The 14,477-nt window shown below is 35.3% G+C and overlaps 1 protein-coding gene across 1 annotated transcript in view; it reads right to left on the bottom strand.

The window, feature by feature from the left end:
* The window catches only part of SEPSECS (Sep (O-phosphoserine) tRNA:Sec (selenocysteine) tRNA synthase), an 82,272-nt gene that overhangs the window by 9,079 nt on the left and 58,716 nt on the right, over positions 1–14,477 (bottom strand). The window contains exon 9 of the mRNA XM_069069023.1: positions 9,466–9,559. Coding sequence (XP_068925124.1) covers positions 9,466–9,559 — 94 coding nt within the window. The remainder of the gene's footprint in view (positions 1–9,465; positions 9,560–14,477) is intronic.

Below are 14,477 nucleotides of genomic sequence, written 5' to 3'. Positions count from 1 at the left end.
CCCTCCCCTGAAAATAAGCCCTCTGGTGTTTTTCTGTCCAAAAAAATTAATAAGACAGTGTCTTATTATTGGGGAAACACGGTATAACCAAATTCCAGACTTCCCAGGTCAAAGACAAAATACAGCAAACATCACAGAAAGAAACAATATCATATGTCATGGTCATGATAACATAAGATTTAGCAGCTTCTACATTAAAGGATCAGAGTGCTTGGAATATGATATTCTGGAGAGCAAGGAGCTAGGACTACAATCAAGAATCACCTATTCAGCAAAACTAAGAATAATCCGTGGGGGAGAAAAGGACATTTAATGAAACAGTTCAGAAAAGATCAGAGCTGAATAGAAAAATGTGACTTTCTAATATAAGACTCAAAAGAAGCATAAAAAGGTAAACAGGAAAGAGAAACCATAAGGAATTTTAAAAGGTTAAACTTTTTACATTCCTACATGGAAAGATAAAAGTTGTAATTCCTAAGATCTTTACCATTATTAGAGCAGTTAAAAGGAGTATACATACAGGGCAGAGGTGCAAGCTGACAATGATGGAATGATTTCAAAAAAATAAAATTAAAGGATGAGAAAGAGGGATGCACTGAGAGAAGAGGGAAGGGAAAAGCAGAATGGGTTAAGTTCTCTCTCATAAAAGAGGCAAGAAAGAATTTTTACAATAGAGAGGAAGATAGAGGGGTGGCAAGTAACACTTGAACTTTAAGCTTGTCAGAACTGGTTCAAAGAAAATAGATGTTCATACTCAACTGGCAAGAGAAATCTTTTTTACCCAACACAGAAGTAGGAGGGAAAGGGGATAAGAGAAAGGAGGTGGTAATGTAGTAATAATAAAGAGAGGGCAGACAAAAGAAGGTAGTGATCAGATGCAAAACAGACTTTAGAAGAGGGATAGGATAAAAAGAGAGAGGAAGATAAACAAAGAAAACAGGATGAAGGGGAATGAACAGTTAACAATCATAACTGTGAATGTGAGTGGGATGAACGCACCCATAAAACAGGAAATGGAGAGGCAGCTAGGTGATGCAGTGAATAGAGCACCAGTCCTGGAGTCAGGAATTCAAATCCAGCCTTAGAAACTTGACATGCTTACTAGCTGTGTGACTTAATTGCCTTGCCTCAAAAAACAAACAAAAAAAATTAAAACAACAACAGGAAGTCGATAGCAGAATGAATTAGAAACCAGAATCCAACAATATGTTGTTTACAAGAAACACACTTGAAATGGAGAGACACACAGAGAGTTAAAATAAGGGACTGGAGCAGAATCTACTTTTAATGCTTCAACTGAAGGAAAAAAAAAAAAAGGCAGGGGTAGCAAAAAACCTTTTTAAAAAGAATAAGCAGAGAAACTATATCTTGCTAAAAGGAACCATAAGCAATGAAGAAATAGCAATATCAAATACATATATGCACCAAATGGCATAGCGTCCAAATTCTTAAAAAGAAAAAGTAAATTAATTACCGGGGGGTGGGAGGTGGGAGGGGCAGGGGGAGGGAGGCAGAAGGGACAGAGAGTAAAACTAAACTAGTGGGTGACCTAAACTTGCTCCTCTCAGAACTACATAAATCTGATCATAAAATAAATAAAAAAGAAGTCAAGAAGATGAACAGAATCTTAGAAAAGTTAAGACACACTACTTCTTGGGAGCAAACTGAATGGAAATAGAAAGGAACATGACTTTTCCTCAGCTGTACATAGTAACTTTGCAAAAAGTGACCATGTATTAGAGCATAAAAATGTCACAACCAAATGCACAAAAGCAAAAATATTAAATACACCCTTTTCAATCCATAGTGCAGTAAAAATTACATTTAATTAAGAGCCATAAAAGCATAGATTAAAAGTTAACTGGAAACTAAATCTAATCCTAAAGAATGAATGGGTCAGGGGCAGAGCCAAGATGGTAGAGTAAAAGCTGGGATTTTCTTGAGATCTCCCCTAAATCCCTGCAAATATCTGTAAAAAATGACTAAAGCAAATTCTAGAGCAGCAGAACCCACAGAATGACAAAGTGAAATAAATTTCCAGCCCAAGACAACCTGGAAGGTAAACAGGAAAGGTCTGTAGCACCAGTCTGAGAAAGGAGTACAGTCCTGCACAAATCTCCCCTGTACAGTCCAGGAGCTGAAACAAACCTGGAGCAGGCCTCAGGTGACTGAATCATTGGCAGCCATGGCGATTTCCAGACTTCTCAACTCACAAATGCCAAAGACAATTTAGAAGGTCAGTAGGAAGGGTCTATTGGACCTGGGTGAGAGAGGACTGTGATCTAGCCTGAGCCCTGGGGCAGCAGCAGTGGCTGCTTTGGGAGCTCTTGGCCCACAGATGATGGGTGTTCAAGCAATTGATCAGAGGGGGATTGCAGGGATCTCTTTGCTGGCAGTGAGGTAGGATTCTCTTGCTTTGCCCATGCCTGGATCTGGGTCGCAGTCCTGGGATAAGGAGGAGCACTGACTTGGCAGAGTTTGTGGTGGTAGTAGAGGAAATCCTCCTCACAGTTCCAAGAGTGCTTGTGGTCACTCACAGACCAGAGCACAGGCAGGAGACGAATAATACCTCTTATTTGATCAAACCACCTTGGAAGAACTGAAAATTTACAGGTCCCTAGAAATATCTCTGAAAACAGTTGCACAAAAAAACCCTGGAGTTTGAGACAGTACACCCTCCACACTGGAAGCAGAGTCCTACCTTAACAAAGAATTAAAAAGTCAAGCAATTGGCTGGGAAAATGAGCAAACAGCAGGAAAAAAATCAAAATATATAATCTTACTTTGGTGACAAGGAAGATCATAACATACAACCAGAAGAAGACAACAAAGTCAAAGCTCCTCCATCCAAAGCCTCCAACAAAAATATGAACTGGTCTCAGGCCATGGAAGAGTTCAAAAAGGATTTTGAAAATCAAGTAAGAGAATAGAGGAAAAACTGGGTAGAGAAATGAGAGTGATGCAAGTAAATCATGAAAAATGAATCAACAGCTTGCTAAAGGAGACCTAAAAAAATGCTGAAGAAAATAACACCTTAAAAAATAAGACTAACCCAAATGGCAAAAGAGGTCCAAAAAAAGTCAAAAAGAAGAATGCCTTAAAAAGTAGAACTGATCAAATGAAAAAGGAACTCCAAAAGCTCACTGAAGAAAATAATTCCTTAAAAATTAGAATGGAACAAATGAAAACTAATGACTTCATGAGAAATGAAGAAATTATAAAACAAAACTATAAGAATAAAAAAATAGAATACAATGTAAAATATCTTACTGGAAAAACAAATGACCTGGAAAGCAGATCCAGGAGAGATCATTTAAAAATTATTACTGGACTACCTAAAAACCACAGTCAAAATAAGAGCCTAGACATAATCTTTCAAGAAATTACCAAGGAAAACTGCCCTGATATTCTAGATCCAGAGGGTAAAATAAGAAACTGAAAGAATCCACCAATCACCTCCCAAAAGAGATTCCAAAAGGAAAATTCCTAGAAATATTATAGCCAAATTCCAGAGTTCCCAGGTCAAGGAGAAAATATTACAAGCAGTCAGAAAGAAACAATTCAAGTATTGTGGAAACACAATCAGGATAACACAAGATTTAGCAGCTTCTACATTAAGAGATCAAAGGGCTTGGAATATGATATACTGGAGGTCCAAGGAGTTAGGATTAAAACCAAGAATCACTTATCCAGTAAAACTTCAGAGGGAAAAATGGATATTCAATGAAATAGGGCACTTTCAAACATTCTTGATGAAAGGACCAGAGCTGAATAGAAAATATGACTTTCAAATGCAAGAATCAAGAGAAGTATGAAAAGGTAAACAGGAAAGAAGAACTGTAAGGGACTTATTAAAGTTGAATTGTTTATATTCCTACATGGAAAGATGATATCTGTAACTCATGAGACCTTTCTCAGTATTAGGGTAGCTGGAGGGAATACATACATACACACACACACTCATGGCATAGGGTGAGTTGAATATGAAGGAATGATATCTAAAAAATAAAATTTAGGGGTGAGAGAGCAATGTACTGGGAGAGGTAGAAAGAGAGAGATTGAATAGAGTAAATTATCTCACATAAAAGAGGCCCAAAAAAAGCTTTTAGTGTGGAAGGTAAGAGGGGGGAGGGTAAGAGGGAATGAGTGAACCTTACTCTCACTGGATTTGGCTTAAGGAGGGAATAATATACACAGCCAATTGGGTATGGAAATCTATCTTACCCTACAGGAAAGTAGAGGGGACAGGGATAAAAGAGGGGGGACGAATGACAGAAGGAAGGACAAATGTGGGGAGAGATAAAAAGAAGCACTCGCTTTTGAGGAGGAACAGAGTCAAAGGAGAGAATAAAATAAACAGGGATGGGATAGGATGGAGGGAAATATAGTTAGTCTTTCACAACATGACTATCATGGAAGTGTTTTTGCATGATTACACATGTATAACCTACATCAAACTGCTTGCCTTTTCAATGAGGGTGGGTGGAGAGGGAGGACAGGAGAGTGTGGAACTCAAAGTTTTAAAAACGAATATTAAAAATTGTTTCGGGGGCAGCTAGGTGAATAGAGCACGAGCCCTGGAGTCAGGAGGACCTGAGTTAAAATCCGGCCTCAGACACTTAACACTTACTAGCCACGTGACCTTGTGCATTAACCCCAACTTTCCTGCCTTCCCCCCTCCAAAAAAAATGTTTTTACATGCAACTGGGAAATAAGATACACAGGTAATGAGGTATAGAAATCTATCTTGTCCTACAGGAAAACAGAAGGGAAGGGGATGGGGCGGGGAGGGAGGGGGGTTGATAGAAGAACAAATCTTAGAAACAATCAGAGAATTACAACGAGACAATATTCCAAAATCTGTGGGATGAAGTCACAGCAGTACTTAGGAACAATTTATATCTATAAATATATACATCAATAAAAGAGAAAAAGAGCAGATCAATAAACTGGGCATGCAACTAAAAAAATTTTTTTAAGTTCCAAATAAACAACAGAAATGGAAATCCTGAAAATCAAAGGAAAGATTACTAAAATTTACAGTAAAAGAAACCCATTGAATAAATAAAACTAGGAGCTAGTTTGATGGGGGAAAAAAATCAGTAAATTTGAGTTAGAAAAAAGAAAGAAAACCAAATTGCTAACATCAAAAATGAAAAGGGTGAACACATCACCAATGAAGATAAAACTAAAGCAATTATTAGGAGCTATTTTGCCCAATTATATGCCAATAAATCTGACAAAGTAAATGAAATAGATATTTACAAAAATATAAATTGCCCAGATTAACAGAGGAGGAAATAGAACACTTAAATAACCCTATCTTGGAAAGACACTGAACAAGCCATCAATGAGCTCCCTAAGAAAAAATCCCCAGGACAAGATGAATTTACAAGTGAATTCTACCAAACACTTAAGGAACAATTAAACCAAATACTAGATAAGCTATTTTGAAAAATTGGTAAAGAAGGAGTCCTACCCAAATTCCTTATATGACATAAATATGGTTTTGATACATAAATCAAGGAGAACAAAAACAGAAAGAAAATCACAGACCAATTTCCTTAATGAATATAGATACAAAAAATTTAAATAAAATACTAACAGGGAGATTACAGCATTATTTCTCAAAGATCATATACCATGACCAGGTGGGATTTACACCAGGAATGCAGGGCTGACTCAACATTAGGAAAACCATTAACATAACTGACTATATCAAAATAAAAACAACAAAAATCATATGATTATATCAACAGATACAGAAAAAGCCTTTGACAAAAAACAAGACTCATTTCTACTAAAAACAATAGAAAGCACAGGAATCAATGGAACCTTTCTTAAAATGATAAGTAATATTTATCTAAAATCATCAGCAAGCATTATCTGTATAATGAGAATAAGGTAGAAGCCTTCCCAATAAGCTCAGGAATGAAGCAAGGATGTCCAATATCACCACTATTATTCAATATTGTACTAGAAATGCAAGCTTATAGCAATAAGAAAAAGAAACTAACGGAATAAATATAGGCAAGGAGGACAAAAACTATCACTCTCTGCAGATGACAGGATGGTATACTTAGAGAACCCTAAAGAGTCAACTAAAAAAACTAGATGAAACAACAACTTCAGCAAAGTTGTAGGATATAAAATAAACCTACATAAATCATCAACATTTCTACACAAATACCAACAAAACTAAACAGGGACAGATAAAATGAGAAATTTCATTTAAAAAAACTGCAGACAATATATAAAATACTTGGGAGTTTGACTGCCAAGATAAATTCAGGGATTATATGAACACAATTAATTACAAAACACTTTTCACACAAATAGAGACAGATCTAAGCAATAGAAGAAATATTAATTTCTCATGTGAACTCATGTCAAGTGAAGTGAGCAGAACCAGGAGAACACTGTACACAGTAACAGCATATTGTAAGGATGATCAACTGTGAAAGATTTAGCTACTCTGATCAAGACAATGATCTAAGACAATTCTAAAGGACCCAAGATGAAAAATGCTCTCCACCTCCAAAGAGCAAACTGATAAACTCTGAATGCAGACTGAAACATACTTTCTCTATTTTTATTGCTTAATTTGTTTTCTTTCACAACATGGCTAATATGAAAATGTTTTGCATAATTTCACATGTATAATCAATATCAAATTGCTTGCCTTCTCAAGAAGAGGGGAAAGACTAGAGGGACAGGGAGAATTTGGAACTCAAGAATTTTAAAAATGATTGTCAAAAATCTGTTTATATGTAACTGGGAAATATTAATTGCAATAAATAAAAATAAGTATTAAAAAAAACAGAAGAAAGGCCTAGAATTAACAAGGATTAAGGAACAATTCTTATAAAAGGTGGGGATTTAGTTGAGATTTAAAAGTCTTTTGCTTGAAGACTTACTCTTTCCTTCTAGGCTAGGTATAGACTTACTCTTTGCTTCTAGGCTGAAATTTTAGGTATCTCTAGATCTACGTTTTTGTTGATTACTGGTAGGTGCTGACTTTCATTTATTCATCTTTCCAGTTTTAGTTCCTGAATTGTTTTTTGTTTTGTTTTTGTGGCAGGATTAGATTCAGACTTCTGCTCTACTGAGTGAAATTTTAAGTGCTACTTGCTCTCACCCTGGTCACACCAATTCCTAAACTGACCTCCACTTCCCAGGGTTATGCCTCTCTGAAGTTCATGGCACTGGATTTTCAAGACTCTTTATGGCAACTCAGGTCAAAGTATTGGGGACCTCAGAGCATTTGCACTGCCTAGGTCTGATCAATGCTATGCCATAACAGTCTCTACTACTCCTGGTGGCTTTCAAGGTCTCCTCTTTGGACTTCTCCCTATGCTGGGGCTTTCTGAAGGGAGTACTTTGCTCTTGCTACATCTAGATAGTCTTACAGGATACCTGTCCCTGGTCAGCCTGGACAGTAGTAACAGGAGGCTGCCAGCTTGTCTGCCTGAGTTGGCACCAACTTGGCCAGCAACCCCCTTTCCTATTGCCTATAGGGTTCTGGCTGACTTTTAATTGGATGTGGGGTTGAAAGAAATCAGTTACTATAGTTTTTCACTGAATTTCAGAAATGATCACTACTCGGTAGATCTGTCGGGGCTGGAAGGTCTTCCTCAGTTTAGGCAGCAATCTTGGCTAGGAGTTCACATTCTTAAAACAACAAAATTTAACTGTTAAAATGTACTTTACATGATTATTACATTTGATAATCTGCTTTATGTGGAAAAAAATATAGTTACATATAAATGTGCCTTAAAAGCAACAGAATATGTAATATAGTTTTTTATGCTCAAGGACATATAGGAATCAGACATTCCTCCTTTTTTCTGACAGTTAATTCTATGAAGACTTTAATAAATATGTACATTCTGTAGAAATTGTCAAATACAAGATATCCCGAAAATCTCAGTGCGTCCCAGCTAAAGCTTAAAGTTGCACTAAGACTTTTGGGTCTCCTGCACACATTTTCTTAAGTATCTATTTTGCCCTCTGATTACATATTAAAGCAATTTTTAAACATCTGTTTTTTTTTAAGTTTTGAATTCTAAATTCTGTCCTTCCCTCTTCTCCCCTCCCCTTTCTCTGAGGCCATAAACAATCAGATATAGGTTATACATGTGTAGTCATGTAAAACATTTCCATATTAGTCACTTTATACAAGATGACTCAAATAAAAGAAAAAGAATGAAAGAAGTGACAAATAGCATGCTTCAGTCTGTATTCAAACTATCAGTTCTTTCTCTAGAGACACATAGTATGCTTCATATTAGTTCTGTGGGATTGTCTTGGATCACTATTACTGAGAATAGCTAAGTCAGTCACAATTCTTCATCATACAATATTGCTGTTACTGTATACAACATTCTCCTGGTTCTGCTCACTTCACTTTGTATCAGTTCATATAAGTCTTTCCAGATTTTTCTGAAATCATCCTACTTGTCATTTCTTATAGCAAAATATTCCATCACAATCATATACCAGTTTGTTTAGCCATTTCAAATTAAAGGCATCCTCCTGATTTCCATTTCTTAGTCACCACAAAAAGAGCAACTTTAAATATTTTTGTACAAATAGTTCTTTTTCCCTCTTTTGACAGATATTTCTTTTTTATTTTTAATTTTAAAGAATTTAGAGTAAATAAAAGCAGCAGCTTTGGAGTTAAGAAACCTGGGTTCAAGTTCTATCTGTCACATGGCTGGCTCTGTGACCCTAGGAAAAAATCACTTAACAACTTCTCAGCACACCCACTTTCTAAGTTTGTAAACTGTCAATCTGTACTGGTAAAGGGAATTTTCTTACAATAAAAATTATGTGTCTAAACTCTCATCTCTGTAAAATTATACTGTCAATGGTGCAAGAAAAAAATCTAGCTTTATTTTTTTTTTCCTACTCTTGCTAGTTGATTGGCAGATCTGCTTGTTATTTGGCAAAAGTTTTTACTGTTATCTCTTCCTGCTTCTCAGGAAAGATGGGAGGCTATAGATCCTAAATGCTGCACATTCTCAGACATGTAGTCAACTACATTATTTGGTTTTGCTTAAATTTTTTTGTTTTAAAAGGGAAGGGTTAATGGGGAAAAGAAATTAAGGAGAAATAACTGGTACAAAAACAATACAACTTCTAAAAAACGACTATCTGAAATAAAGTTCAGTATGTATTACACAATGAATTCCTGTTATCTGCCATAATGGATACACATAAGCAGTCTAAGAGTTATGTTGGAAATATTTGTTTTGATTGAGATTTTCTCAGTGTGTAGGAGACTCCCCAGAAATAAGTCAAGCAGAAGTTATGTGAAACTTCACTAGATCAGAGGATTTAGTTAGTGAAACCTATGAAGACAGAAAGTCTACCCAGTTACCAAAAATGATTTATTTCCTTCTAGAAAGTAGTTTAGGCCTCATTAAGCTGGAAATATTTATGAGAAATAAGAAGAAAAATTACCTAGAGATATAGGATTATGAGATGTATCCAACAGTCTTTCATTGTGGAGTTCTGATAGATTTTTTACTTCAGTGGATAAATAGAAAAACATTTCCTGCCAAAAAAAAAGAGAGATGATATTCAAAAAAATTTAAAATAATACTTATTAATTGCTAGACTTAACATAAACAGAAAAAAACTAACTGAAAATAAAATTAAATCTGCCATATAAATTAACCCATCCATAGACAGTCCTTAGGAGCTGAAGAATTTTTTAGGAGTTAAAAGTAGATCTCAACTCTCCTCTGATCCCATGTAGTAAAATTCATTTGTTCATTTATATTTTTATCCAACAAGTATTTATTAAATATTCACTATATACCAAGCACTATGCTAAGAAGTAGGAATACAAAGACAATAATGAATTAGTCCCAGTTCCCAAGAACTTTACATTTTATTAAGCAGAAAAAAAAGGTATGCAGCTAAGTAAATTCAACGCTGGCAACATCCTTCAGTAACTATAAACATGCATGGCCTTCCACAACAAAGAAACAGTGTAAGTGTAAAGAATACTGGACTTGGAGTCAGGAAGATCCAAGTTCAAATCCTGCCTCAGATAACTTACAAGCAGTGAGACCCTCTCTTGGCTTCAATTTCCTTTTCTATAAAATGGAAATAATAGTAGCACTTACATTCCAAGGTTGTTATGAGGATCAAATAAGATAGTATTTGTAAAGTCCTTTGCAAACCTTAAAGTACTATATAAATGCTAGTGATTTTTTTTTATTATGGGCTTATAAATTCTTACTCTATTATTGCTGCCATAACCATCCCATAGTAGTACAATTTCAGGAATATGATTTATAGTTAATTTGTACTCCCTTGTTTTGGCCATTTCTGTAAATGAGAAACTGTTCCCAAAGACTTAACAACAGAAATACCTAGAGCTCTTTTAAATTTATTGACACACTAAAAAGATAATTGCTCAATGATCATTTCTAATATTCTAATGGAAACACTCTGGTCATTTTTATTATTCATTTGTTAATGCTACTATATAAATTGCTGCAACAACCCTTATATTTGGTAACATGGTTTCAACTGTCACTGCAATATGAAAACCTTTAGACCATAAAAATGTTAAAATAACTGAAAATTACATATTGCTATTATTGATATACATAACTATACTGCAGAGACTTCTAAATGCCATTTATAATTATTCAAGAGGATTCAACCTAACAATCTAAATTAGAAAAACTAAGTGGATAAAGAATGTCTCCTGCTTATGATATGTAATTGGATAAAAAACCCAAAGAGACAGTACACATAGTCATACACATATCTTAGGCAGATGCTGTCCATGGGCAATAAACTAAGATGTGAGTTGAAAAGGAGAATAGGCAATAACACGGGATTTTCAATAACATGATGATTCTTCCCTAAACAAAAGCCAATTGTTTTAACAACATTTCTTCTAATAAGGTTACATGACTACAAATCATGGAATATCAGTTTCCTGAGAATTCAAGTTGAAGGTTACTAAAAACACAAGGAAAGGCACAGGGAAGTTGTGATTAGGTTGCAATACAACTAAAATCAAAACGTGTACAAGTGGTATAAAAGATGTCACCAGAGAGATGTATGACCAGAAAATATGGGCCAATAAAGCAGTAAGAGTGAGGAATAATCATTGAGTACCACTTATTGGTATAAAAGCAATGTAAAGTGACCCCTCCCAAACCTCATGAAGAATTTATGGAAGGACACGACTAAGAATCAAACAGGATAGGCACATATGAATAGCTTGTGATCTTTAACAAGAATAACCACAATAAGGAAACTATAGTTCCACTGGAGAACTGAAGTATATATAATGAGCACTACTGTGTGCAAAGCACAGTATTTTCTACTAGAACTCCCAATTATTTAATCATTATGATAATAATTCACTTTATATAGCAATTTGACATTTATAAAGTTTGTTTGTTTTTTCACAAGTACCCTGTTGAGATAGGTCACACAAGTATTATTTTCTAGCTTGGTGATGCAGTGATGCAGTAGAGTACCCAGCCTGGAGTCAGGAAGACCTGATTTCCAATTCAGTTTCCGACGCGTACTATCTGTGTAACCTTGGGCAAATCACTTCATCTGTTTGTCTCAGTTTCCTCATCTACAAAATGGGGATAATACCAGTCCCTAGGGTTGCTGTGAGGACCAAATGAGATAATCATCATAAAATACTTATATTAGCAGAGTACCTGGCAGATAGTAAGTGCTACATAAATGTTAACTATTATTATTATTGTACAGACGAGGTAACTGAAGTTCAGAGAGGTGAAATAATTTGATAGTGTCCCTTATTAATCAGCATCTGAGACTGGATTCAAACCCAAGTCTCCTGGTCTTAAATCCAGAAATCTATTATGCCACAGTGCTAGATATAGCCAGTAGTACAAGATACTTCCTGTGTGTTTAAGTTTTACTGCTTCCACATTAACATTCACAGTATTTAGAAGTTATTTTAAAAATATATTAAACATCTATCTCCTACATAAAGACAGCTAAGCAGTTTTCTACAGGACAGATAAAAGATTTCAGAACCAGTACTATTTTTTATTATGGTTAAATCTATAGCTGACATACATTATAAAATATTCCTATAACAAGAAATTTATAAGCACACCAAGCAAATATATAAAGACCTTACTTAAAAGAAATGAAATATTATTGATTCTCTCTGCCCTTTGTACTATATTTAACTTAATTTTTAAAGACTTCTCACTAGAGATAAACTGAACTGTATACTTGAATCCTAATGTCAGCTTTATTTCTGAATAAGAAAAAAACCAACTTCACCGTATGGTACATGAGTATGTTAAATTATATTAAAGTATTACACTTCAGAAGACTTTTTGCAAATTGATTTGCAGTCATGAAACATAATGCCTCCAAAACCCCCACAGAGGCAAAAAATTCACCAAGTCTTGCAGAAGTTGATCTTAAATAATCATTTTAAAATTCTTATATACAATGACACAATGATTAGTATGTTCCTTTGAAATACATACTATTTCATTTTTTAGGTTGAGCTGAAAATGGAATTTCACAATCAACTAATTATTGTGCAATTATATAGTTAATAGTTAATAAAAACAAAGAAATAAAGATTTCAAAGACAACTTGATGTGAAAAGTCTAATACAGTTTGTGCATTATTACACACACACATACACACACACACACACCCCTATTGACCTTTGACTCATTTGCTCTAGAGTGTCTTGCTTGTCTGTCATAACAGCCCCTGCCCCTTTACTACTGGGATCCTTCCCAACTTGGAGTTGCCTAGTTAGCATATCAAAGTCTATGTCCTACCCCATCACATCATTAACCACCAGGCTCTGGCCAAGTCTAACCCCACTAAGGATCAAGGGAAGAAGGGAATGAATCCACTTTATACCCTATACAAGTCCCTTTCACACTTAGATGGCCAAATGTCTCCCACTACAACTGACCTGTGAATGACCCATTAAGGTAATGTCCCTTCTTCTAAGATGTTTCTGGTCAGGAGTATGAACTGAATAAACCTGAGTGCCTTAAATGCTTCTTCCTCCCACAGTATCTGCTTCCTAACTCCCTCACAGGAATTCCCTTTGACATGTCAAACCTCCAGCACCATGTTGGGATGCCTTAGTTATAAACCCTGGACTGAAACTACTATTAGCTACACTTACCTCCTAAGATTCCTCTTAGGGAGTGCAGAGAGCAAGGGATAAGAATATATAAACTCCATGTCCTAAGTCGACATGGATCTAAAGACTGGGACTAGGGGCTTCGTCCTGAACCTCATGTCCTTCAGTTTTACTCCACCCTAACCTTACAAGCAGAGCCAGTAGGGTCAAAACATAAGCATACATACATACGTACACATACACACACATCCCTATCTGTACCCATGTTTGAGATCATAATGCTTACCATAATACTGTCATTGGGTGTAGACAGCTTAGAAAGCTGATACATGATTTCCTATGTAACTATAACCACTGTTTATAGGAACTTCTATTACTAAAGCTATATGAAGACTCTGGTTAAATAAAGTTGCACCACTGTTTTAATTCTATAAGCCAAAATGATGACTACAAATCTAGCTTGTGTTTTAAATATTCCATGACTATGAGAAATATGGTAGAGTAGAAAGAGAGCTGGATTTGGGTTCAAAGACCTGGGTTTAAATTTACTAGCTGAGTGACCTTGGTTAAGTCCTTTAATCTTGTACTTCAGTTTCCTCATTTGTGAAATAAGGAAAATAAAACCTATACCACCTTCTTTAAAGATTTGTTGTGAGAATCATATTCTAAAGCACTATGTATACTACAGAGTACTATATAAATGTCAATAACTATTACTATTAATAAGATGGTTTGAGATATTTTATGTTCCTATAGTAGCACTTTTTATCCTTTCTATTTCATATCATAGATACCCAGTTACCCTGCAGTAGCTTATCCTTGGTACATAACCAGTCCAACAGATGTTCACAGGAACAAATTCTAAAGGAATGTTTACCTAGCCTATTACAACAGAACGCTTTTCTTTGGAAGGAAAAACTGTCCAAGATAAATATTCTCTTTTAAAGCAAAACTGAAATAAGGATAACTACTAAGGTTTATTTTTCAATTTGCATATAGAAGTTCAGAAGCAGCTTCTTGTAGTTTAAACTTTTTTTCTAAAGGACAGACAATTTCAGGCAACTTTCTCCACAATCAAGTAGATTTCTTCATCAGGAGGGGGCCCAAGGCAAAGGGGTTCAATTCACACACTGAGTCTCACTCCCTCTGATCCTTTCACCCCTTCAAAACAGAAAGATTGAGAAGGAAAGACTTCAAGCTGAGTTCTTGTCTGCCTTTACTGCAAAGAAGATAAAGCCTTTTCTGCAAAGATCTAAGCTTGGATGAAATAACCTCTAAAAATATCATTGCTGCGAATAAGGGCACAGAATAAAAAAATTCCTAAGTTTTCTTTTAACAC

This window comes from Petaurus breviceps, unplaced genomic scaffold, assembly GCF_028583685.1.
Source record: "Petaurus breviceps papuanus isolate PSGF00001 unplaced genomic scaffold, PetGlider_PUasm1.0 140, whole genome shotgun sequence".
NCBI lineage: Eukaryota > Metazoa > Chordata > Mammalia > Diprotodontia > Petauridae > Petaurus > Petaurus breviceps.
The sequence above is the reverse complement of the archived record's forward strand: the minus strand, read 5'-3'. Positions and strand labels throughout refer to the sequence as shown.